The 27,388-nt window shown below is 41.1% G+C and overlaps 1 protein-coding gene across 3 annotated transcripts in view; it reads left to right on the top strand.

Moving 5' to 3' along the window:
* LOC129765055 (terminal nucleotidyltransferase 5C) overlaps positions 1–27,388 on the top strand; it is a 365,409-nt gene that overhangs the window by 191,866 nt on the left and 146,155 nt on the right. For 2 of the 3 annotated variants that reach the window (XM_055764886.1, XM_055764887.1), the window contains one exon: positions 2,651–18,748. In XM_055764886.1, coding sequence (XP_055620861.1) covers positions 2,651–4,483 — 1,833 coding nt within the window. In that variant the 3' untranslated portion in view covers positions 4,484–18,748. Of the gene's footprint in view, positions 1–2,650; positions 18,749–27,388 lie in introns of those variants that run through there. The other variant, XR_008741344.1, reaches the window with a different exon arrangement.

Here is a 27,388-nt window from a genome sequence, read left to right as displayed (position 1 = left end):
CTTCCTACGTCCGTGTCTTGGATGCAAACCATCTAATATGATTTCCTATTACCTCTTGAAAGAAACTCTATGATGTCGTATATAAGTGTAATACGATGCTTGTTATACAGAATATACACTATTGTAAATTTTGATATCAAATAATATTTCGCATATGGGAAATTATAAGATCTTGATGTTTAAACGCTATTCAAAAAATGGTTCAATGATATCTCTGCAAAATTGATTATCTTTATAGTTACGGGAACCAGTTTTCGGGTCGAAGGAAGTGGTTAATTCTGCTCAGTAACTCTGAAATAACTGTATAAATTGTAATTTCTGTAATAAAATCCACATTTTGGAGGCATAAAGGCTCAACATAAAATAAAAGCAGAAAACCAACGGCCGAAATCATGTTATCACATTCTATGCACAAAGTAGGATACATAATTTCTCCAATCAAATACGGAAGTGTTTTTATAGTAAAAACTAGCTGAATCGGCAAACTTCGTCCCGCCCATAATTTAGTTTTCGTTATCAAATCCACGTTTTCTTTCTCAGCACACGTTCATGGGTCTAATCGCAAAACTGTTCATTGATCGATCTTCTAATCTACCCTTTATAATTACCTTTTACTATAAAATTCCTAGTTCTTCTACCAAAACTCGTCATTATAATATCAGATTATTTTCAGACACAATTCTTCCAAGATTTTTCAATCACTTGCAAATAACATGTTTCTCCGTTGCAACTAATAAATGCTTGATACAGAAAATATGATAGAATAAAGACAGTCCTAAATCGGACAATTCCTTTCTAGAGTTTTGCTCTTATCAACACATTTGACGATATAGGAGTGCGTTTTATCACATTAAAATCCAATTCCACTTTCAAACGAAGATCAATTGCGTTAGCATAAACCTCAAAAGGACTAACATTGCTTGTCAAAATGTAATTGTAGAACATATGCGAATTGAATTTTTCAAATTTTCCCATTTTCCTTCAGAGTTTTCCGAAATTTTTCAATTGTCATGACCCCCTCTCCATTCCAGAGGAGGGAGAGTTGCCATCATAGAAATATTCCTCGTATCCAATTATTAGTTCTCGAGTTATGCAGAAATTTGTGTTTCATTTGTACGGCAGCCTTTGCCCTTAGAGAGGGGGTCGGTGTGTCGAACCACCGTAGAAACATTTATTGCTCCCTAAAACCTCCGTATGCGCATTTTAGTTAAATTTTCTTGATTAGTTCTCGAGTTATGTAAACTTCCACCCTCCCTCTGAAACCTCCACCAATTTTGGTTCCGCAACCACACTTCCTCCCCCGCCTTAGGGAGGGGGTGGAGTGCCAAACCGCCATAGAAACATTTATTGCCTCCTAAAACTTCCATATACCAAATTTGGTTCCTTTTGCATGATTAGTTCTCGAATTATGCAGAAGTTTGTGTTTCATTTGTATGGCAGCCTCCCCTTAGAGAGGGGGGAAGAGTGTCGAACCACCATAGAAACGTTTATCGATCCCTAGAACCTCTGAATGCCAAGTTTGATTTCATTTGCTTGATTAATCCTCGAGCTATTCAGCCCCTCTGTAGAGAGGGGGAGGGATGTCAAGCCACCTTTAAAAACCTCCTAAAAGCCTCCCAATATCTCCACATGCCAAATTTGATTCTGTTTGCTTGATTAGTTCTTGAGTTTATGCTTCATTTGTTTGGTAGGCCCTCTTAGTGAGGGTGGAGGAGTGTCTAATAACCATAGAAACATTTGTTGCACCCTAAAACTTTCACATGCCAAATTTGGCTCCATTTGCTTGATTAGTTTCCGAGTTATGCAGAAGTTTGTGTTTCATTTGTATGGCAGCCTCCTCTTAGAGAGGGGGGAAGAGTGTCGAGCCACCATAGAAACGTTTATCGATCCCTAGAACCTCTGAACGCCAAGTTTGATTTCATTTGCTTGATTAATCCTCGAGTTATTCAGCCCCTCTGTAGAGAGGGTGAGGGATGTCAAGCCACCTTTAAAAACCTCCTAAAAGCCTCCCAATATCTCCACATGCCAAATTTGATTCTGTTTGCTTGATTAGTTCTTGAGTTTATGCTTCATTTGTTTGGTAGGCCCTCTTAGTGAGGGTGGAGGAGTGTCTAATAACCATAGAAACATTTGTTGCACCCTAAAACTTTCACATGCCAAATTTGGCTCCATTTGCTTGATTAGTTTCCGAGTTATGCAGAAGTTTGTGTTTCATTTGTATGGCAGCTCCCCCTTAGAGAGAAGGGAGGAGTGTCTAATCATCATGGAAACATTTATTGCATCCTGAAAGCTTCACATGTCAAATTTGGCTCCATTTGCTTGATCAGTTTTCGAGTTATGCAGAAATTTGTGTTTCATTTGTATGGCAGCCCCCCCCCTTAGAGAGGAGTGAGGGGTCGAACTATCATAAGAACCTTCCCCGACCCCAAAAACTTCTACATACCAATATTCATGTCGATCGGTTCAGTAGTTTTGAAGTCCATAAGAATCAGACAGACAGACAGAAATCCATTTTTATATATAGAAGATAGAAGATTATAAAGCTGTCAAATCTATATTTACAGTTTTTTAACTTAATAACAAATAACATTCAAAATAAAACATAGAATCAACAGAATCAACATTGCTTTCCCCTTCTCTTTCGTTGCAGTGTGGAACTTTGAAAGTTCCCGACTCCTACAACACACGGATAATGGATAGCTATCACATACCATCCCAGGACCACCAAGGCAACATCGGCTATCAGAATGGCTCTTACCACCATCAGCAGCAAATGCAGCAGCAGCAACAGCAGAAGCACCACCAGCTACAGCCACACATGCGTCAGCAACAACACCATCAGCAGCATAGCAATACTGGTGGCTACACCACACTGAACTATGCCAACTCCGACGCAGGCTTCGTATCACCACCACCTTCGCCACGCTCCAACAGCTCGCTGGCTTCCTGTTCTTCCTCGTCCTACTCGTCCGCATCGTCGTCGGCCTCATGCTCCTCGTCGTCCGCCGTTTCCTCGGCAGCGTCCAGCTCGTCCGGATTGTCTTCGGCCGGTTCCGAGAATGGATCGTCGTACGAGAACTTGGATAACTCCGCCCAGCGGCTGGCAGTGCTGTCCTTCGAGCAGGTGAAGAAACTGAACGATGTGATGAACGAACCGGTCGCGATTCACGGCCGTGGAAACTTTCCCACGCTGGAAGTCAAATTGAAGGATTTGGTCAATATTGTACGCGAGAAGCTTGAGGCGGACGTCGGGTCCGGTGGAGCCGGAATGACCGTGAAGGACATTCGCCTCAACGGAGGCGCTGCTAGTCATGTTTTGGCTTCAGAGGCACAGCCGTACAATGACCTGGATTTGATATTCGCCGTGGAGTTTTGCTCAAACAGACATTTCGATCGTGTTAAGTCAGCGGTTTTATCTTCGCTGCTGGACTTGCTGCCAGAGGGAGTGGTGAGGAGGAGGATAACACAGTGCTCTCTGAAGGAAGCTTACGTTGGCAAGATGGTGAAGGTGAACAACAACAACGATGGTGATCGCTGGAGTTTGATCTCGCTGGGAAATTCGCCCGGACACAAGAACGTCGAGCTGAAGTTTGTCGATACGATGCGTCGACAGTTCGAGTTCAGCGTCGATTCGTTCCAGATCGTGCTGGACTCGCTGCTGCTGTTCTACGACTGCACGGAGAAGCCGATGATCACCGAGAATTTCTATCCGACCGTTGTGGGGGAGTCGGTGTATGGCGATTTCCAGGAAGCTTTGTATCACTTACAGAAGAAACTGATATCGACGAGGCAACCGGAGGAGATTCGGGGTGGAGGACTGCTCAAGTATTGCAATTTATTGGTGAGAAACTATATTCCAGTTGATCCACAGAAAATCAAAACCTTGGAGCGCTACATGTGCTCTCGGTTCTTCATCGACTTTCCGGATATTGAGCAGCAGAGGATCAAGCTGGAGAGCTATCTGAGGAATCACTTCTGGGGGGAGGTCGAGGAACATTTGCAGTATCAGTACCTGATGCATTTATACGATGTGGTCGAGCAGAGTACGGTCTGTTTGATGGGTCACGAGCGTCGGCAGACATTGATGCTGATCGAATCGCTGGCTATGCAGGTGCTTTATCGCGATCAGTCCCACAATCCAGCCACTATCATCACCACCACGAGTCCCGTTCCACAGCATACGACTCTGCAGCTGCAACCACTCCAAACGCAGCTCTCCCACCTAAGCTTACAGCAGCAACCACATTCACCAGTTCAGCAAACTGTCATCCATCACCATCATGCGCCGGCCTCGCCCCAGACGCAAACCCTCCAACTGCATCATCCACAACAGTCACTACAGGCTGCACAAGCTCAACAGCAGCAACAGACTATCTCCCTTGCGCCACAACCAGCTGGTCTGCTCTATGCCAACGGAATCTACTACGCTCCAGTCATCCCGACGACGCTCTGCACCTGCAACACAACCTGGCTGACGACGTGATCGGTCCTGGCTGAGTCCTGCAGTCAAAACAACACCATCACCACCAGCAGCACTACATCTTCTACCAATTGCAGCAGCAGCAGTGTTTGTGGTAGTTTCCCATCGCCGCCGCCACCAGTGCTAGTGAGATCGATCATCAGCTTCAACGGCACCCATCCAGTGGCGACATTTGCCTCCCAGTCCCACTCATCATCTTCATCATCAATCTGCTGCACCGCAAATACGATCGGCATCGAATGCGATCACTATGCACTTGACAACAATCGTTGTTCTACAGATATTTTAGTTTCGGATAGATGATTACTAAGACAGTAAGCAGGACATTTTTTCCATGCACTTCGGGTAATTACACTCTCCGCCCCGACCTCCACTTGCGTCCGTTGGGTATTTCTCGGGAGGTTCCCCTAGAACTCCCATCGCAACAAAACACACATTTTGGAAGAAAGTTGTTAATCCATCGCACTCTCTCAGATACAAGCAGAATACCAATTGAAAACGCGAGGGAGGCATGTTTCTAATCAACATATAGTTTACTTAAAAAAAACCATTAATCTAACCTATAGCGTGAAGGTAATCAGACTCTCAAGTACAATCGATCGTCAATGGTTTTTACAAAATTTCGCCAAAGAACCAATACAATAGCGCGTAACAGTGGCGTCAGGAAAGACACGCACCTTGGCCGGTCCGTTAATTCCCGCTTTGAGATCGACTTTGAACAAGCAATAAACCATTTCATCGCAGAACATCTCCCCCAGTGCTTTTCTTCCAATTCCAGTCTCCCGACTGCTTTCCCACTAAAACTCTCTTTTCCTCCTCTTCAACATCTGCTCAGCTCCGTTTGGAAGCTCCTTGAAAATCAAAGGGGTAAGAAAGTAAAAAGTGCCTCCAAACCAAATCACCAGCTCTGTGGAAAATATTCTATAGGGTACCAAATAAGGAATTTTGGTAATTTTTTGACCCCCGTATGTGGATCACCATAGGATCTATGGTGAAAAATGTATCTAATAGTGCATATTACCATGGTGTTTCGCGAGATATCGTCAACAATAGGACTACGTCTAATTGGAAGATATAGGGGGTAAAATGGCAATCTAGGCACTGAACAATTCGAGTCGTCGTCTTGATTTTGTTGTATTTGTCTTGGCCCATAGATCAATATAGCGGATAGAAAAATTAGAAAAGTTTCGGAAAACTCTAAAGGAAGTTCGGAAAATTCGGTAAATTGAATTCGCATATGTTCGAAAATTACATCATGATAAGCGTTGTTAATCCATTCGATGTTTGTGCTAGCGAAATTGAACTTTGTTTGAAGGTGAAAATTGATTTTCAGGAGGAATAACGCATTCCTACCTCTATAAACAAAAAAGGAAGGCCAAATGTGTCGCTAATCGCGAAATCCGAAGAAGAAAAGGTCCCTTTTGAGTCGTCTTCATTTTGTTGTATTTGTTGTATTCTGCCCATAGGACAATGTTATGATGAGAAAAAGTTTGTTCTAAAGAATTCATATCAAAACAATAATTTTGGGCGGGACGAAGTTCGCCGGGTCAGCTAATAGAGAATATTTATACGCATCTATCACAATGAATGACTTTTTTTTTCTTAAGATGAACGGTTGAACAATTGAGGGGCTTAGAATGCAAGGGGTGTAAGTGACTTGATCGATTTCTCTTCATCAACTTTTCCTTTAGTTAATAACTCAACTGCAAAAACGTTCCAATTTAAGTTTGCTATAGAGTCCGATAGATGAGGTTCTGACTTATCTTCCACATTGCCAAATACAGTACGGAATGTATTTGCAGCTAAGTTATGACCAAAAGAGAGAGTCGATGTAGAGAAATCGATCAAATCACTTACACCCCTTTCATTCTAAGCCCCTCAATTGTAAAATGTCAAGCATTGTCCAGATGCAATATGTGCCACGTTTTGATTGGTCCAATTTGTGCTCCTCAAATGGTTCCGACCAAAAGGAACAACAATAACAACTTTTTAAACGTGTAGGGTTAGCAAAGGATTTTTTTTAATTAGTCATTCCGCCAATCAATACAAAATCATTTTAATTCCATATTTTTGGTTTAATTGAAACTTTGCCAACTTGTTCGTCCTGCCTACAAAAGTCTTGTCAAAGGAAGAAATATATTTTTTTTCTAAAATTCTCAAAAATACACATACGAATAGTCCTGACAATTTCCAATAAGTTACCCATACATTGAAAGATGGGCACTTTTACAGAGAACAATTTTTTCTAACAACAACTCTTCCATGTTTTCTTTGAAAAAATTACAACTAATCCTAATTTTATTTAAAGTTCAGACAGCGATATAATGTATTCAACAAAGGTTTAGATCTTATTAAAATATGGACTTTTATCGATCTTTTGTTTTAACTTTCCATCTTTGATAGTTTTCGAAATACACTAAAGTTGCTTTTTACGCGGTTTTATTTTACGCGGCTTTTTTTACGCGGTTTTTGGAATTTACGTGGATTTTGGAATTTACGTGGTTTTTTGTACGCAGCTTGTATCAACCGCGTACAAATTCAATGTGCTAATTGATATGACTATTAACGAAATAAGTTTATATTGTATCACTGATTAGTAGCTGAGAAATAAAAGGAGATACAGATATCATAATTGCAGCATACAAAAAAAATCAGTTAATCAATTGTTAAAATATGAGTTGCATTTTTAATTAATAATTCACTGTTTGTTAGATTTTAATACGGATTAAAAAATTCACCCGGTTTATTTTTACGCGGATTTTGGAATTTACGCGGTTTTATTTTACGCGGATTCTGGAATTTTCGCGGTTTTTTACGCGGATTTTGGAATTTACGCGGTTTTTGTTTACGCGGCACGTATCCCCCGCGTAAAAAGCGATTCCAGTGTATAGCCAATGGAGACTCTTGGAAAAATTATGTTTTATTCGTAAAATTTTTCGCAGTTCAACTGATAGCGCTGTCAATTTTTTCTGAAAACTTATGGTGAACGCATGAAAAATTAGTTAAATTTGTCCATTACTGGATCATTACTGGGTCTTAAAATTAAAAAAAAAATTGTAAACATACTTATTTTTTGTACCGCGCAACACTTTTAAAATTGTGGAAAAAAATAACACATTTCTAGGGAAGGCGTAGGAACACATTTAAATGCGTATTAGAGTGGTACTGAATTTCTAAATTTAAAAAGAAATCTAAATTTGGATATTATTTTAGTGCTTGAATTTTAATGAACAATTCTCTTGCTCATATTTCTCGACAGTGGCGTAGTGTGCGGGCGGCAAACCCGGCATTTACCGGGGGCGCCAAAATCCAGGAATTTTGAATAGCATTTTTTCCTACAATTATATTTCTCAATTATTATATTTCATCTATCGATTGAGAAAGAAACACCCATCATGAGTAGTTACTTCTGCCCGTACATTAATAAAACCAATAACCTCTCTCTGATTTTCGCAAAATTGAAATACCCAACACCACATTACATCAACACCCTTTTGATTATTCGCTACGCATACCTGGGCGCCCCTCCATGCAATTCAAAACAGACGCATGGAGCCAACACAGAGCGGCGGAGGGGCGCCGAAATAGGCCGTGAAAGGCCGTACGATGTTTTACGGTTAAAGCCTGTTTCAGTTAGAATTTGGTCGCATAAAGTAGGACATTTGTCAGCATAGAAATAACGTGCAAAAAAGGGAAGGATGTTATTTTGTAGGTTTATCAACTTTAAGGTCTAAAAACATGAAAATTATTCGTCATCTGTTCGGATGAATTTTCGAACTATTCGTGTGATACTACCCATTATTTTCTGCACAGTACTGCTGGTAACTGTTTTTACTATCTTCTTGGAAAAGTGGTGCATTTGAATTGTATTTTTGATGGTTCTACCACATTTCTTCAGTTTGCCTTTGATATTGTCCAATATCTCTCGAAAATCCGAACAATTTAGTGGATTGATAGTTTTTTCAATGAAGTCGATTTTGTTCTTCTTATACCACTTGATGTAATGACAGATTGTCAAGTCAGGCCAGATCTTCACTGGACTATTGTGTGATGGCAAAATTCTGTTCTGAAGAAACTCCTCCTTGTAATTGTTGCCCCAGTGATAACAACCATTGTCGTCGTTCCACAACTACAGATCCCTTGTCAAATCATCAACTTACGGGCAAATTCAGCTGCGTAAACAAATTTGAACCTACCCTACGCTTGATAAGGTAAAATTTGTTACAGACTATTTGTCTAAAAATCCATTTTTACGTACCCTATGATCAGAAAGTACCGTGATTTTTCAAATAAAACAAAATAGAGTTAAATTTCAGGGAAATTTATTTTATCTCTTTCAAAATACGATTCATCTGAAGCAACACACATGTGTCAACGCTTGATGGAGGACTATGCATCCCTGGTTGACGCGGTTTTTACTCGTCTTCGAAGTGCTACTCGGACGATTCTTGCTTTGATTCTATGTCAAATTCATAGACCCATGTCTCGTCGCCCCTGATTATCCGTTTCAGGAGGGTTGGATCACTTTGGTGTTTTTGCGCGAAATTCAGGTCCTTCGGAACGACCCAAAACAATATGCTGTGCCGTTTCATATGCAATGCCAAATTCACAAGACATCTCTCTCAAGCTGGTATGATTTTCAAGCACCACTTCTTTCACTTTCTTCATGTTTTCATCGGTGTTCGACCTCTCCCGGTAACTTTTGAGTACGGTATTTACAGTTGATTTTGGAAATTTTTTGGCATTCCATCGTCGATAACTTTTGGATGTATCCTTCAATCTTGACGAATTCTGTACTACTGAATAAACAAACCGCCCGGATCAAAACGCTGTCAATAGTTTCTCGATGTGACAACTAGGGGCGCTGAAGTGAACAAAAATAAGCGACCAAATTCTAACTGAAACACACTTTATTTTTTAAGCTGCATTTTAAGAACTTCTAAATAATGTCTGTGTTATTGAAAGGCAATTCTAGAGCAATTTTTTTGTGCTGGAATGAAAGAGCTTGCTAGTCTGGTTTACACTAAAGTAAAAATGGCACAGATCGCGCATCGTGCGATCACAGTTTCAGCAATCGTAAATTGATTGAAAATTATCTGCGTTCTAAAATGACCGACTCAATGGCTTGGCAATTTTTTCGATCGAAAATGAATCGTTAGCAGATCTTGATTTAAATGCAATTAAGGATCATTTTGCTTCAGTTAAGACACGCAAGGTAAAGATTTGACTATAGAATAAGTGAAGCTGGTAATGATTTTTCCTAACCTTCTCAATACGGATAAACTGCTCAAAGTGAACTTTGGTATGTGAGTAGCTTTCTCAAAATATCATAAACTAAAAGTTAGTGAAAAAATCGAATAAAGTGGTATTTTTTGGGACGCCATTTTCAAAGTTTTCCGGGGGCGCTGCCTACCCTCACTACGTCCCTTCACTAACTCGTAAAACGTAGTTCAATGGCGTGCCGTTTATTTTGTTTCCACCGTGAAGTGTATTCGAGAATCAGGCCCTTTTTCAAAGTTTTATCTCGAGGCTATCAAGAATGGCATGCAGAATAATGAATAGTACATTTTATTACAGTACCGTACAGTACAGTATTAATAGTACATTTTCCTAATAGTACAGGTGAACCACATTGGGGGTTCAACAAAAAAGCTAAAATTCCCTTTTTTATAGTTTATACAATATTCTCCATAAATCTGGTGATTTGGTTTGGGGGCACTCTTTACTTCCTTAGCCAGCCAGGCGCTTTACGCTAATGCGAAATGTACAAATTAGACTGCAAACGGAAATTCCACCGGTTGAGTCCTTGTGAAATTGTAGAAATAACTACCGCATCATTCAATTAATGTTCGTGTTTGTTCGAGTGGCTGTGCGAATGGTGTGCGAGTGAGCGAGAGCGATTGTGTTCTTGACGCGAACAAATAACAGCGGTTAGCTGTGGTTAGGCGTAATTTAGAGGCACCTTTTTCGTGAGGCGGATGGAAACCCGGAAGTGAGTTATAGGCCCACGAAATCTCGATCAGACAACCAATTTGGATCGAGTGGATAGAATGTGAAGAAGGGCGGAGTCCAATACTAAGCAATTTTAACCAGGTGCTCAAGAACAACAAGCAAAACATGAGTACTTTTTTAAATAACATGGACACACATAAAAACGAGACAAGAACAGAACACGAGAAGCTAAGCCTCTCGGTTTTGTCGAAGGGGCAACAAAAAAGAGCAAAGCATGACGCCACTGTTACATAAAACAATAGCAACTAACAGAGCGCGCCCGGGAGGGAGGAAGGAGGGTAGTGGAAAGAATCGATTTGACCACAAATAATCATTGCAAGCCGCGTCTGCATCGAAACGAACGCGCCGAGTGATGACTGTCCGTTTCGGTTCATGTGTGTGTGTGTGTGTGTGTGTGTAAACGAGGGGTGATGTCGAGGGAAGTTGAAATGCAATTTCGATTTTCAAGGAAATTATGCAATCTGTTGTAGCTAATGACTACCTTTTGTGTTTGTAAGTATTGCGTCGCGTGTTGTTGCTGTGGGAAAGCAGCAGAATATTGCCGCGAATGGATTCGTGGCGGTTTCGTTGTAGGCATACACACATATGCCGCAGCCGCCACCACGGTGAAGGGCGTTCCGTGGATCGATACTCGGATTGATTCGTCGAGGGGGACCATGTTTGTTTGGTTTGGGCAGCGCGCAAGTACGATCTGAAAAAGTGGTTGAAACCAATTTAGAATTGGAACGTTGGATCCATTCTAGTTCACTTGGGGCTTTTATAAATAAGTCATGGCAAAGAATAGCTTCCCACTCTGCATAGTTAACCTGAAGGAAAACAATAACAGATGGTCCAATTTCGGACAAACTTTGTTTGCCGTCATAGTAAAATGACTGATCGGCGAATCATGTCAGAAAGACAATGTCTTCAATGTATATACAGTCGGGGGAAAAAAGCTAATAACCAAGAGCAATTCACAGCAACTTCTTGCTCATACTAATTTGTTGTGCATGATTAGTGATATTTCATTTACCTTCTACTTGGCTCTATGTTTGCCTGAGCAGGATACGATAAAATTGTCGAAAAACTTAGTTCTAGCATGAATTCCTGTCGTCTTATTCAAAGTCATGTTGAATTATGGAGACAAAATAATTTCCGCACCGATCTCAATAATGGCTTGCATATCTGTAGACAACTTGTCGATCCTGCCGATCGCCGAGTAACTGTTCTGGGTAAAACTTCGACTTCCAGTGTTTCCTTGAGGTCTCGAGCGGTCGTATAAGGGTTTTTTACACACTTATCAATTATCAAACTTATCTACACCAATACATCTCCGTAAGTGAAGTGGTAAGCGTGACTGCTATATCATCCCATGCGAACAAGACGGGAGAAGTTTACGGTTTGTGATGAGTCATGTATTCATGTATTCAGCCACTACCGGTCAATCGCCGCGAGAGTTTTTAGGAGAATCCTTATTTTTTCCTCAGATACGGCTCCATTTGTGCAGGATAGTTGCCCGACATTCTTCCAACAAGCATATCCTTCCAGCTTTGATCACTTTCTGGATACTGGGTTCGCCGGTGAGTCGCGTGAGCTCGTGGTTCATCCTTCGCCTCCATACGCCGTCCTCCTGTACACCGCCGAAGATGGTTCTTAACACCCGCCGTTCAAAGACTCCGAGTGCTCGAAAGTCCTCTTCGAATATTGTCCACGTCTCGTAGAGGACAACCGGTCTTATGAGCGTTTTGTACAGGGAACATTTCGCACAACTGCTAAGTCTGTTTGACCTTAAGTGTTTGTGGAGACCATAGTAGGTACGACTCTCATTGATGATGCGTCTCCGGATCTCGCGGTTGGTATCATTGTCAGACGTTACCATTGAGCCAAGGTAGACAAATTAGTCCACTACCTCGAACTCATCGCCGTCGATCATTACACTACTACCGGGTCCTGTCGTGCTCGGATCCGAAAGCCAGCATGTATTTGGTTTTAGAAGCATTGATTTTTCAGTCCAATTCTCTCTGCTTTGTGCTTAAGTCTGGTGTAATGTTCAGCTACCGTCTCGAATGTTCTGCCGACAATGTCTACGTCATCAGCGAAGTAGATGAATTGACTGGATCTATAACACCCTCTGGCGCGATGTTAAACAGTAGGCAAGAGAGACCATCACCTTGTCGAAGCCCCCTGCGGGACCCGAAAGGATCAGATAATCCACCCGAAATTCGCACACAGCACCGTATTCCATCCATCGTAGCCTTAATCAGTCTTGTCAGTTTCACGGGGAAGCCATTTTCGTCCATGATTCTACATAGCTCTTTTCATGTTATTGAATCGTATGCGGCTTTAAAGTCGATGAATAGATGGTGCGTGGGGACTCTGTACTCACGGCATTTGTGGAGTATCTGCCGCAAGGTGAAGATTTGGTCAGTACACCCAAACTAGCGTTGGCAGAAACCATTTCATCTTTGGCAGAAATTATGCCATTCCGTGTATTGGAGAGTCAAATGCGCAAATAATGAGCTGTTATAAAAGCTTAAAAATGGTTTGTATGTATGCGAGCAGACATCGCTTTCTGTTTTCTTTTCTCATTTCATTTGGGATTGTGCCGATTATGTAGTTGTTCTGTTTTCCAAATTCTGACAATCAGCCGATGCAGATAACTAACCAATTTTTCCGGGCCCATCTTAATAAGTTCCGCTCCGTTGCCATCTTTGCCAGTTGATTTGTTGTTCTTCAACTGTTTAATAGCACTCCTTACTTCACCTATCGTTGGGGGTGGTACATTTTCATTATTTACTGCACCAACGTAATCACTTCCTTCGTCATTTTGGTCTTCTGCCTGTATACCATTCAGGTGTTCATCGAAGTACTGCCTCCACCTTTCGGTCACATCACGTTCGTTCGTCAGCATACTCCCATCCTTATTCCGACACATTTCTGCTCGCGGCACGAAGCCTTTTCGGGATACATTGAGTTTCTGGTAGAACTTTCGCGTCTCATGAGAACGGTGCAGCTGTTCGAGTTCTTCACACTCCTCCTCCTCCGGCAGCGCAGCTTCAAGCCAATGTGTGTAGTTTTCGGCGACATCTGCTTGTTTCAGTCGCGTAAGATTGTACCGCCGCGGGCATCGGTACCGAATGTTGTTCACAACGGAGAGTTTTGGGCGCATCTTAACCACAACTAGGTAGTGGTCCGAGTCGATGTTAGCGCTCGATAGGTTCTGACGTCTGTTATGTCCGAGAAATGCCGGCCGTCTATCAAAACATGGTCGATCTGAGATTCGGTTTGATTGGGTGACCTCCAGGTGTATTGATGGAGAAATTTGTGCTGGAAGAAGGTACTGCGTACGGCCGTATTCTTAGAGGTGGCGAAATCTATGAGTCTTAGGCCGTTTTCATTTGTTAACTGATGCGCACTGTATATACCAATTACATGTTTGAACTCCTCCTCTTTACCGATCTGGACATTGAAAACTCTGATGATGATCTTGATGTCATGTTTTTGGCAGCGTTCGTTTTCGCGTTCTAGCTGCGCGTAGAATTCGTTTTTGTTTGACAAAAAGCATCATTCGCGATGGTTTCGTTCAGCTGGAGTAGCCCAAAATATACAATGAACCTTCGATCGTACCGATCATATAGCATCCGCTTACTAAGCGAATGATCGTGTGTTCAATTTCAGGACACTCCATTGCCCATCTTCTAAATGGCCTTTTTCAAGGCTCTAAGGTAATTGATTTTCAGGCGGAATGAAAACGTTTTTTAAATCAAAATTATGAATGAAAATTAACCTCTCCGTATCGAATCAGTATTCTATTTAATTGAAAAACACTTTTTTTTTGCAACTGGTGAAAAAATCTCATAAGAAAATTGTTTTTGAACACATTTTTATATTTTAATGAAAAGTTTCAGTAAAAATGTCGGAATTGTATAGACGAATGGTTAAAGAAGAGTCAGGAATACGTGTTTCAAGTAATTAAATAACACGATGCAAAATTTTTCATTCAAATTTTAGCATTTGAAAACAGACTTCGTGCGTTCTAATCTGATTACACTATCGTGTATGGGACTCAAATTATGGCCTCCAAACTCCTCCTCGATTCATGATTCCGATGATTCGATCCCTTATTTTAATCAAGTACAAGTACAAGCATTCAAGTCCGTGGACCGATACAATTTGTTACGGGTAAATATACAATTTTTTACCCATATTTAATACCCTCGCGGGTTTTGATTGAGTTTGAATAGAACTCTAGAAATACTTTCAACGATGGATTTCGAATCAATTTTAAACCGATTGAATAAAACGTGCGAAAAAACGTATAAGGAAATTCCGTTTTTCCGCACACTCTTAAAGAAATCCACCGTTTGGTTTGGAAAAATTTTGAATTTTATTGCTCACTATGGTTAGAAGTACTTTCCGTCGGCGTTCCACAAGCTTTTCCCATCTTTCTGGCAGCATTTTGATTTTAAAACCCGATTTTCGCTCATTTCGTAAGAATGGAAGTGCTGTTCAACCAGGCCATGCATCATCGATAGTTAGAGGGATCATATGCTGGGTGAGGTAGATCATCTAAGTTTAAACGACCGGTCGTTGTCTTGCAACAAAACTACCTTATTGTGTCTTTGTTTTTCGTTCAACGCTCAAACGCACAAGTGGTGTGTCGGTAGCAAGTTCCTGAGATGGTTTCACTTGGTTTCAAAAGTTCATAACATACAACGGCGATCAATTGTCGCAACGGATCCACTTTTCCTCCCCTGTAACAATTCGTTTGTTGACGTTGGAGCAGCTGTTTGCTCCAATTCGTATGGAGATCAGTCCCCTTGTTTTTAAAAACGTTCGCAAACGACACGAAATGGCTTGTAGAGTTATGTCTAATGATTTTGCCCATCCCTGTTGCGTTTGACTTAAACAGCTCCAATCTTTGAACGATTACATTTTTCCGGAATGCTTCCTTGGTCCTCATCTCCTGAAGCGTTGAAATCATTCGCGATCCGTTCTTTAACTCGGGTGTCAACAATCATTTGATGCGCTTCAGCCGCAAATTTTTTTGAATTAAACACAAAAATTCAAAACTTCGCGCAATTGAGGCTGGATCGCCTCCATTTTCTCACAAGCTATGTCTGACAACGATACGATGAACTGTTCACAAGTATCTTGCCTAACATTGTGCATTTTTTCTCCAAATGAAGCGGTATAACGAAACCTCCCTTTAATAATATATTTTTCCTAAAGTTTGTCAGTTTCGACACAAGAAATCCATACACGCGTCGATCGATTGCATTTCAATGAACCCACCTTATGACATCCCTCAGTCACCACAGTCGAATCGACACGGACATCTGGGTCGGATTCAACGGGTAGTGAGATATCACAGTCTTAAAAATACAATCGATCCAAACTACCAACATATGTACTTACTAGCATCAAACTCGTGCATAATCGTCAAACAAATCGTTTTCTTATCAACAAAAACACGTTATTACACCGTACCAAAATAATTTTCCACCCGCCAAGTGTATCCTCAAATCAACAATTAGAAAGAAAAAAATCCATCTGTCACGCTAGATCTCAAATCAAAACGAAAGAAATTGGCAGCACGGGTCACCGTCGCTTTGTGGAGGCTGTTTCAAGTGCACCGACAAACAAGTAAACCGCCATTGCTCAGAGAGAAACAGACAGAGAGGGCGAGAGTCGGGTTAACGAGCGAGAATGGAACGAACGGATGCGTCCAATTGAATTGTGCTTCCTTCCTTGAATATGATGAACTGTATAGAAAGATGAAACGAGACAGAGAGCAATTGCTGATAATTGAATATCTCACTGCACGCGAAATAGTGTGTGTGTGTGTGTGTATGTACTAAAGAGAGAGAGAGCGGTAGAAACGGAGAGATGTTTTTAAAATGGCTGTGTTAATACCCTTTTTTTATGTTGTTTGTAAGAAATTTAATTTCGTCGCTGTCATTATTTGTCAAAATTCGTTAGGTCATGCTAGATGATTTCCCGATTGTAATTAGTCCATTTTTGTTTGCTGTGGACACAGCGCAGCTCTGAGCCGCGACTTGGTCCATCCTAGACGAACAATGTGTAATCTAAATAATTAAAAGAGTTCAAGAAGACTGTCCATTTCAGTTCGGGAAACGAAAAAAACCGTCTTGTAGATGAAGAAATTTTTTGAAGGTAAAACCGTAAGAAAATTGTAGCAATTTTATTGAACGTCCAGCTGGCAACACTTGCCTGCAAAACAAACGAAGGAAGTCACACATACTTTCGATAAACACAAACGCAAAAGCAAAAACTCTCCGGTTTATGCTGCGAGAAAGATTCAGCAAGATAGTGTAAAATGATGATGGAATCGATTCAATGAAGAAAAAAAAACCTAACGACAGTAAGAAATAAGATTTCCTTCAGAAAGATCGCAACTCAAAATCAAAAGTGAAGCAAACGAGTTTTAAATTATACCCTGTAATGGAGCAAATGAAAACACTACGAGCTAAGTGCATATTAACGTGTAGATAATTACATTCTCTGTGATTAGAAAACATGAAAATGGAAGTGAAAAAAAAGCGAAAAAAAATAAGAAAGCCGACCATAAAAATCATATTTTGATTTGTAATAATTATAATATCTAAGTTCAATTCATTCTACTTATGAAGTAAACAAAGATCATCTACATGGAATGAAGATGAGATGTGAACGACATGATTACGCAAGATACACATGATTACTATAGTTTTTATTGAATATATTATTAAGGGATGATTCACATGCTGATTAATTATTAGATTTTAAAGTTACAAGCTTCTTAAACATACGAGTTGAAACTGGTGAAAACATCAGCTGATGGAAATATAAGGAAATTCCCAGAAAAAGATTTTAACTCTTGTTGGTTTGTGTTTTCAGATGAGGAAAACCAAACAATGTCTGTCGATTCAGGCTCCAATTTGTTCCTCCAAAGCTTTCTCCGAACACTCCGAGAGATGGAGCTTTTCCCCTGACGCGGTAACGGTTTCGGAACGTCACGACTCACACAAAAATTCGAAAAATTCACGGTGATCGCCACGGTAGAGTTGACAGTTGCTCCCAATTGTCCGCCTCTCTCTTCCTTCTTTTAGATCGAATTGACAAGAACTTCAAGAGACGAGAGGAAACCTCTACATCTTCAACCAACTACTCGTAGGCAAATAACCAATACTGACTCACTTGATTCTGTCGATCACCGACGCCCCGTTTGACATTTCCGAACCGGCCCGGGGAAGTTATGGCCGAGCGGAAAAGAGAAAAAAAAAATTGCCGCTCAGCACAAATGCAACACAAACCAACGGCGACCTGTTGAACACAAACACACGCATACGATGAAACGACGCGATAAACACAAGCGAATCGACTTGCATTCCTATTTTGATTGATTGCCGCAGGCAAAAGAGAAAAAAACAGAGACAGCGTTGAAAGGGAAGAGAAATCAATCAAACCACCATTTATCAAACTGCAAGAATATAACCAGTTTATAATTACAAATACCGAGAAAAAAAGGGAATATTTTACTTCATTCAAACTATGAGTGTCAAATACCAGAAACTATAAGGAAAAACAAAAACACAATTAGTGTCGTTTGAAGCAGATTTCTATGTAATACAAAAAGTCATTACCGAGAGCGTCCTCAATCACAGACCCGAGCAGAGGGCACGGACAAAAAAAATCGAGAGAAAACAGAAAACAAAAAAAAAAGTGATTTTATCTGTATATTATCAAGATACAACAAAAAAAGTAAGAATAAATAGCAAAACACTGTGTATTACTCTAAAACTACCGTATATCAGCGCGAGGTGGAATGAAAACCACAAACAAACAAAATGAGAAAAAAAGATCTTACAATAGAGCAAAATAAAAAAAAACAAAACTAAATAAAAATATCGAGGGACACATCTTTTGACAGAGATGTCATCGGGCGGAAGCATGTCGCAGAGAGCCTACACTACTACTACTACTGTGTGCCGTTAAAAATTTGTTTTCCTGTTTTGGTTGGAAACGAAACCACTTGTTGAGTTTACGAAGAGTTTGTGAAATTTGTTGAAAACAAAAACGATTAACAGAGAGCGAGAGAGAACTAATACGGAACGAGGGAATCAAAAGATGTGTTCGTATGCAGAATAAAGCTAAACAAAATATGAATGAAAGAATGTGTCATGTAATGAGTAATTTAATTTACGATATGTGAAATAAAGTGAATAATAAAGAGTTTTTTTTTCTGAATGATTACAAATAAACCATAAAACCAAATGCGATTTTTTTCTTCATTGGATTCGTGCAGCGCACTTCGAAAGCCCAGATCTTTCTCTTTTGGTTATCGTAACAATCCTCCTGACAGGGAGCTTTTTGGAGTCTGTCTTGGCGTAGATATCATCGTCTTTCACTACTCATTCGAACTTCATTAGCATCGTCAAATGCAGCTTCTGGGATCTATTTTGACCGTCTTGTTTTGGTCATCGTTGCGATTTTGAGTCACTAGTTTTTTAATACTCTGACTTGTTTTCAATAAACGGTTCTATTCAGATTGACCTGTTTTTATTTCTGTAGGGTTGTCCCACACTAATAGAAATCCTTTATCCTTTATCACTGCTGTCATTATAAAACTACGGGTTCTGTGATCTTCAAAATTCAATCCGTGATCTACAAAACAATTCGTTCCGCAAACCTGGGACTACATCATCAGCGAGCGCTATTGGGCTCAATAAGCCAAGAGTGAACAGCTTTTGTTTGCAGTCGATATACACGAAATTGATTGGTTTTTTCATCATTAAAAATCTTCCAAATTAAATTATGTATCATTTGCAACTATTAGCCCCTCCCCCTCTTAAAATATCCACATAGTATATGGATAGTCTCTTAACAGTTCGGCAGAAAAGTTTATAAGGTAACACAGTAAAACTTTTTTTTTTGCAAAATTCAATTTTAATATTCAACATAATTGCCTTTTGACGTAGGATTACGTCTTTCGGGAACACATTGAGGTACAAATTGAAAATCGAAAATCAAGCTCATCGGGAAAATTGTCCAATTTCAAACGCTTATTGCTCAGTCATTTCATGATGGATTGATGAAATTATTGTGTCAATCGATTTCGGTACTCCATAACAATTTTTTATATTGAAGAAAATAATATATGTCATGTAACTAACTATCGAACAATTGAAAAATCTCATCCCTTATCCTAACGGAAATACCCACTTCTGATTGGTCGGAATTGACTACACATGCGGCGGGTCCCTAACAGAGACATCAAAACCAAGCTGCCTGGGGGAAATCGGCATTGCAAAACCATGAAAGTAGGGGGTGCTTTTGTTCCTACCGAAATTTATTCACTAACAGAGACATCAAAACCAAGGTGCTCAGTGGAAATCGGCTTTGCAAATATATGCAAGTTGATTTTTATATTGCAAGTAAGGTGGAGTGATACGATTAATTCTAGCAAATAAAATTCAAATTTGGAACTTTAATGTTGTTTGCTTCGTAAAATTTCATATCAATGGCCGATCGTGTATTGTGAAAAATTTAGCAAAAGTGTAAGTGTAAAATTGTATATGGTAGCAGTTGTGTTGAAAATGACTTGATATATGGAAGGATTTATTTCATATTTCATAAATAAAAACAAAGGTGTGTTCCTCTCGAGAACGGGTCGTTTGATTTAAGCTGTCTGTTTTGTTGTATTTATTTTCACCCAAGGAAAGTTTATACGGCGAGAAAAATTTGAAAAGTGAAAAAATATTAGAAAAAGTGATTTCCCATATGCTCTACATATAGTATTAGGTGCTGTTAGTCAGTCTTCCGAAAAACACTTACACATGTCCACGCGATGTGAAAATTCCATGTTTTTGTTTGAATTCGAACACGATTTTCGCTAGTGTTGAATGTCTATCCCGAACACGAACAATGATACACAAACATAAACATTTGAAAACAAACACGATGTTTATAATTCAAGAACATCATGTACAAACATATCACCCGAATTAGCAGTATTCATTGCTTTCGTTTCGTTTCTTTTCATACACGGAAAGAAATTATTCATCCCAAAACATTTCTACGTAGAATACTTTTTCACAGAAACGAACTTGAAATTTAGTTTGCATTACAAAAGTTGCACGAACTAAGAGGCTATGAGTTCATGCATATTTTGCAAGTCTGATTAAATAATCCTTGGTTTCGTGCAAAGAAAACATTTTCTAAATAGAAAGAAGCTTTCTATGAGATTTTTTTTTGCGTGCATGTTGGCATTTAAAGTCTGGGGAACCGACTGCACAGCGTTAAATATATATTTTAAATATATTGTTTTATTTTCTTCTCCTACGTGAATACCTACCTATCTACCTGAAAAATGGATTAGTTTACTGTTTACTCTTTATGAATATGTTGATGGTTCTGAAAAGAACCTTTGGTGTTGTGTTTTTGTTATCACTCGATATTCCCATCTTGTTCGGTTAAACCTTCCTGTTTAGCTATTGCGTTTGCCACTCGCCACAGCTTTCACAGTTGGAAAATTTCTTCCCATCCAGCTTGTGACATGTTGTTCAGTAAATTACATTTAATGCGACGTGCCGGAGAAACACTTTGCCACTCACTGAAACTAATTGTTGCCTTGATGAGCGCCGAACCGAAGTTGCTCTGTTCTTGATGCGGGTTTTCTGATTGTCGTGAGCAGCTTTGCAAGCCAACTCGAGCACTCCGACGGCCGAAACTCTATAATCGCTGTTAGGTATACTGGTGCTCCGGCACCAATCCGTTCGGCCTAGTTACCCTTGCGGAGCAATCAGTGAATGCGACCAACAGGGAACTGGAGACCTGCACGGTTCGAGTGAGACTTTGCCTTTTCCTTAACTTTTCCTCCTTTGTTACGTCCACGATGTCGATGCCGTACAACCACACGGGTTTACGGTTTGAGAGAAAATAAGATATTTTTTGGGGTCCGCGTGTTTTATACTCTAGCGGTACACACTCACAGGATAGAGACAAATCGGCAGACTCAGCCAGAGGGGCGAGTCCAACGAGACGAACGAATGAGCGTTAAAAGGGAGCGATGGCAAAAAAAATACATTCATTACGATTTGTTCGCTCGTTGGATTCACATGCAGGCTAAAAAGGGTCCTTTTCAGGAACACACAATTATCTTCAATCTAAAGAGTTTATTGTTTTGTTATCACTCGATATTCCCATCTTGTTCGGTTAAACCTTTCTGTTTAGCGATTGCATTTGCCACTCGCCACAGCTTTCACAGTTGGAAAATTTCTTCCCATCCAGCTTGTGACATATTTTACAGTAAATTACATTCAATGGCACGTCGCATTACCACCACTCAGTATCGGATTGGAGGTAATTTTAACCTGTAATTGAACATTTGCGATGACAGTGGTACAGTATCGACCTTCAATGAGGGGTCATAATTTGGACCCCGAACTCTATGTTTACAAAAATGTCCAACTAAATATGTCGCATTACTGGTCCGACCAATTAGCTAAATGTCGAGATAATTGTAAATTACTGTACTTTCAATCTAGAAGCAATTTAAGAATTGGTGAAAATCAATGAGCTCAGAACAACTGCCAAATTCACATACTCATCATATCCTGGCAAACAAATTATGAAAAAATCAATTTGTGTTTTATTATTATTTTGGATATTGTTTTAGAAAGCATTGAACTGTATTTCCTAAACTCTTTTTTGGAAGGTTTAATGGCCCTGAAAAGCGCCTTGTTTTATGGAATGGTTCCAATTTAGAAAACTTAGTACTCGTGGTTTTGAAAAAAAACCATTTCGAACGCCCTCGATGCCGCCTTGTTCTGGATTTGCCACCAAAGCAGTTTGTATAAAGAACAAACTTTTTTCTTCTGCTACCTGATGCCGTTTTGCGATTGCGTTTGCCACTCGCCACTCGCTGCAACTGCCTGTTGTCTTGATGTCCACCGAACCGAATGTGTTCTGTTCCGAATGCGGGTTTTCTTATCGTCGCGAGCAGCTTTACCAGCTAACTCGATCACTTCGGCGGCCGAAACTATATAACGCCGGCTAGGTGGACTGATGCACTGGTACTAACGCGCTCGGCCTAGCTACCCTTGCGGGGAACTCCAGATCAACACGGTTCGAGCGGGATTTTGCCTTTCCCTTCACTTTTCCTCCTTTACCATGTCCAGACATGGCTGCTTGGGTTGGTTTGTTGATGTGTTGTGATGCGAACCGATGTGGTGTACGGTTTGAATGAGAATGATCGTTACGGCAGCGGAGCGGGGATTTTTAAGCTGACTGGCTGGCTCGAGAGTTACGCATGTGTGAGACTGCGACCAATGTTTCGTTCATTTTTTTCTTTTTCCTTCCCAATCGTGCTTCATTCTATTTCGCTGCTGCTCTGGTTGTCCGTTTTGGTCTGTACGATTTGAGGAGCACAAAATGGACCAATCAAAAATGGGCACATAGTGCATTTTGACAACGCTTGATATTTCACAATTATTCAATTATTTATCTCAAGAAAAATGAAATGTTATTCGTTATGATAGATGCGTAGATATATTTCCTACCAATTGATGCAAAAACCTTTGCGATCTATTCAGAAATGCTCGAGTTATAAGCGTTCCAAATCTTGCATTTTTTCCTACTTGTTCAGTGCCTAGATTTCCATTTCACCCCCTATATCTTCCGGTTAGACGTAGTCCTACGTCAAAAATACCAAAAAAATTAGTTGTAGATGCAACCTTCAGCGGCACACAGCAAAACCAGCAGAGAAATTTCAGCGGCTAAAACACACCATTAATTTCTAAAAGTTATCACAAACTGATTGAAGGAAAAAACTAAAAGCTACACTTACACTGCACGACATATGCTATGTATGCATGCGATTGCATCATCCTTTCTTTTTCTCTTCCTCGCTCGATTTATAGCTCGGCAGTATTGGCCATTTGTATTCCAGCCAAAATTGTTGCTCCCGTAGTCGAGTGGTTAGCGTCACGCCTAACATGTCACTGCTGAATAATTATTGTGCTTTATGTTCGATTAACATTAAATAAATATTGTAATCAAAATTTGATGTGGGTAACTAAACATCTCCGCCACGCTCTATTCTATTTTAGCACTAGTTAAAATAGCTAATAATAGCGAATGTTACATGAATTCAATATATAAATTGATGCGTCCACTAAATAATGATATTAAAAGTGAAAAACTCTGATATCAATCGACGTTTATTTTGTTCAGAACAGATAAAGAGGTTTATTCTATTTGCCCAATATTTTAGACGAAGCACCCATTGTAATGATAGGAAAGCATTTTTTCCATGTCAACATACCAACACACCACGCGTTGAGTGGTGGTGGTGTGGTGTCCGATTCGCTTCTTCTACTCTACGCACTGCCGGTGCTTGGGTGAAAATGCAAGAGAAACTGTACACCATGTTCGAACATCATGTGAAACATTGGGATTAAACATCGTATGTCCAAACATACCACGAATACAAACATGTCACATTTTCTAACATAGGTACGAAAAAATCATGTTTGTACTCAAACACAAAACTGTGAACAGCAGCGTGGACATGTTTAATCTGGACGCAGTGTTTTTTGTGAAACATGGAAGACTGCTGTTAGTCCAATTAAAATTCGCATTGGGTTGAATAAACATTCAGAAAGTGAAAGTTATAAAAGAAAATTACCTTTTCCATTTCAAATATTTTTTCTCTATATTGAAGTAACATGTTTTTACTGATGAGAAAAATTGATAATTGTGTTCGGTATTGGTAACTATTTTATATTGCATTAGTTAGTTTTTTTTCTTTATTTCATCCATACATAACATAGGAGGCATCTCATCTAGGATCACAGAGGGCGGTTTTCATCATATCTCGTTCCACTTCGGTATCTTTTATCTGATACGCACCATCCAACGACTGTTTACCATCTTTCTGTCCTCACTATTCGGTAAACACTGGTGGAGTGAACAAACGATATCCAACAATCAAACAAAATTGCCCTTTTCAGAGCCACCAAATCATTATCAAAGAGTTTAACGATGTAATTCTTCAAACATATCCAAAATCAACATATAGCCTAACGGAATCTTACGTCAACTATGCGGTCGTGTCTCGAACACAACCCTCCTGTGACTTTTTTTGGTAGACTTGTCTCACTTCTTAACTAGGCGAACCTAGCCAGAATATTCACCTGACCCCGGGCTTCTAAATGCCAAAGGGGGACTAGGCTCTGTCGATTGCCCGTATCTGCATGCTGCATGCGTGCTGTTTCAGTCCTGACTTAGGAATTGTCGAACAAGCGGCTGGGTGCTAAGAATGAGCGACACCTTCAGCGCATCCAGAAGTGTCTTCGGGACAATTCCAGTTCCAGAGAGAACGACTGGAACAATTCTTGGGACCTTCGATAGCCCCCACAGTTCCTTGAGCTACATGGCCAATGGTCGGTGTATCTTTCCCACCATTTTATAAATATCTCGAGTAATATATTTTTATAACGATTAGACTACCTATGACACATACACCTTGAATAAAGGACGAGAGCTCAGTTCTATTTTGACCACGATCACGTGTACACGTTACTTGGAGATACACATCCGAATTCCCAGACGAACGTTACAGTCGGCACTTGCAAATTTTGCAACCGTGGGTCTCCTCCAGATTTTGGTTCAGTGGAATAGCGACATCGATGATGGTGACTTTGCGGTCGCTCTTGTCGTAAACCATTATATCTGGGCGGTTGTGGTGGATCGAGAGGTCGGTCAGAACAGTGCGATCCCAGTACAGCTTGAAACGGTCATTTCCAGGACAGGTGCTGACAGGTACCGGTAGTTTGGTACGTTGTCTTCCAGTAGACCACATTGGAACGCCAGTTGTCGATGAACAATACGGGCCACGTTGTTGTGGCGCTCGGTGTAGGCTGCGTTGGCCAAAACGGGACAGCCTCCCATAATGTGCTCTATGTTTTCACCTGGTTGATGGCACATCCGGAAAATGTCATCAACGTCTTGATGCCAGACGTACCGCCTGCAGTTTCTCGTCGGCATTATCCTGTCCTGGATGGCTATCATGTCGGCTTCTACTACTGAAGAGAGTTCACCACGCGTTAGCCACAGATTAGATGCGGCCTTGTCGACGTGTGGCCGATCCAGTTGATGGGGGTGGGCACTATGCACTGCCTTCTGCTTCCAAGCTGCAATCTTCTCCTCCACTGTCTGCAGATTGCAGTTGAGTTGGTACTCCGCTTGCGCCAAGTGCAGAGCGCTGTATCCTCTGTCGGCGGCGCAGACAGCCCGGTATAGCGCGTTTTGGTTGGCGCGTTCTGCGAAGTACTCGCGCAGTTGTCGTACCTGGGCAACACACAGTGCAGATATGTCGACTATTCCAAGTCCCCCTTCTTTGCGTCATAGTGAAACTCTCTCCAGTGCCGATTGAGGATGGTGCATTCAGGCCTCTTTAAATGTTTTCCTCATCCTCCTCTCAAGGTCTTCTAGGTCAGTTTTGCTCCATTTGACTACACCAAAACTGAAGATCAGCAGGGTATCCGCGAATGTGTTGATCGCGCGTACCTTATTCCCCGCGTTGAGGAAAGTCCTCAGGACACAGTTCACTCGACTCAAGAACTTGTCTCGCAGCTCTGTCTTAATGTCGGAGTGGCGAATCCCGGTGAGCTGTCGGAATCCAAGATATTTATAGGATTAACCACGAACCATGTCTCTTATAAACTCGCCTTCATAGACCTCGTAGCCTCCGGATTCGGTAAGTTGTCCTTTCAGCAGATGGACACTGCGGCACTTGTCAAGGCCGAATTCCATGCAGATGTCTCTGCTTATTTCTTCGACAACCCACCATTCACCATTCGTTGCTCTCCACTGCGCTTATGATCATTTTGCAGGCATCCATTTACCCGTCGAGACGCGAACCGATTAGGAAGCGCCCTCTAACTTGACGCGCGCCCCGTCACAGTCACCCTCGCAGGATTTCTCTTCCCAGCGGGGCGCCGATTATGCAGTGCCCTCCAACATAACGCGCACTCCGTCATGGCCGCTCTCGTCGGGTACTCCGGTGCTTCAGATCTCACTGGTCGGTCCTCCACTTCCGTTGTAGCTCGGACATGATGTGGAAGATTGCACTGTTCACTTCGTTCCAGGTGCCCTCGTCACAACACATTTCCTCCACGATGTTCCCAGCATGAAGGGTAGGCAACCCCTCGCGCCTTGCGGTTAATCTAGGACATACGAATACGACGTGTTCCAGTGTTTCCTCCACTTCTCCGCACTCCGGACAAAGAGGCGATCTTGCATGTCCAAACCGGTGCAGATACTGCCTGAAGCAGCCATGACCAGACAAAAACTGCGTTAAAAAATTCACCTCTCCATGTTTCCTGTTTACCCAGCCCATTAGTGTCGGTATGAGCCTGTGCGTCCATCTGCCGTTTTGAGCCGCACTCCACTCTTGCTGCCACCTAGCCATCGGCTCCGCCCTCATTAGCTTCCGGATTCCTCTGGTTCCCCTCCTCATATAGCACTCGCTGTCCTCCGCCAAGATGATGTCGATGGGGACCAACCTGGCTATGACGCAGACCGCTTCTGTTGATATGGTTCTGTACGCACTCACGACTCGCATCGCCATGAGCCGGTACGTACTATTCAGCATCCTCGTGTTCCGCTGAGTTTCTAACGCTGCGATCCAGGCTGGACCCCCGTATCATAATGTCGATGAGGAGACACTAGCCAAAAGGTGCCTCTTGCTGCTGCTTGGGCCAGAATTATTGGGCATGATTCTGGTCAGTGCATTGATTGTCTTCGTTGCTTTTTTACAAGCGTAGTTGACGTGACTGTTGAAGTTCAGTCGATCGTCGATCTGCACCCCCAGGTATTTTAAGTCTCGCTTCGAAATTATCAAGTAAAGCT

The sequence above is a fragment of the Toxorhynchites rutilus genome, chromosome 2 (genome assembly GCF_029784135.1).
Source record: "Toxorhynchites rutilus septentrionalis strain SRP chromosome 2, ASM2978413v1, whole genome shotgun sequence".
NCBI classification, from domain to species: domain Eukaryota; kingdom Metazoa; phylum Arthropoda; class Insecta; order Diptera; family Culicidae; genus Toxorhynchites; species Toxorhynchites rutilus.
The sequence above is the reverse complement of the archived record's forward strand: the minus strand, read 5'-3'. Positions and strand labels throughout refer to the sequence as shown.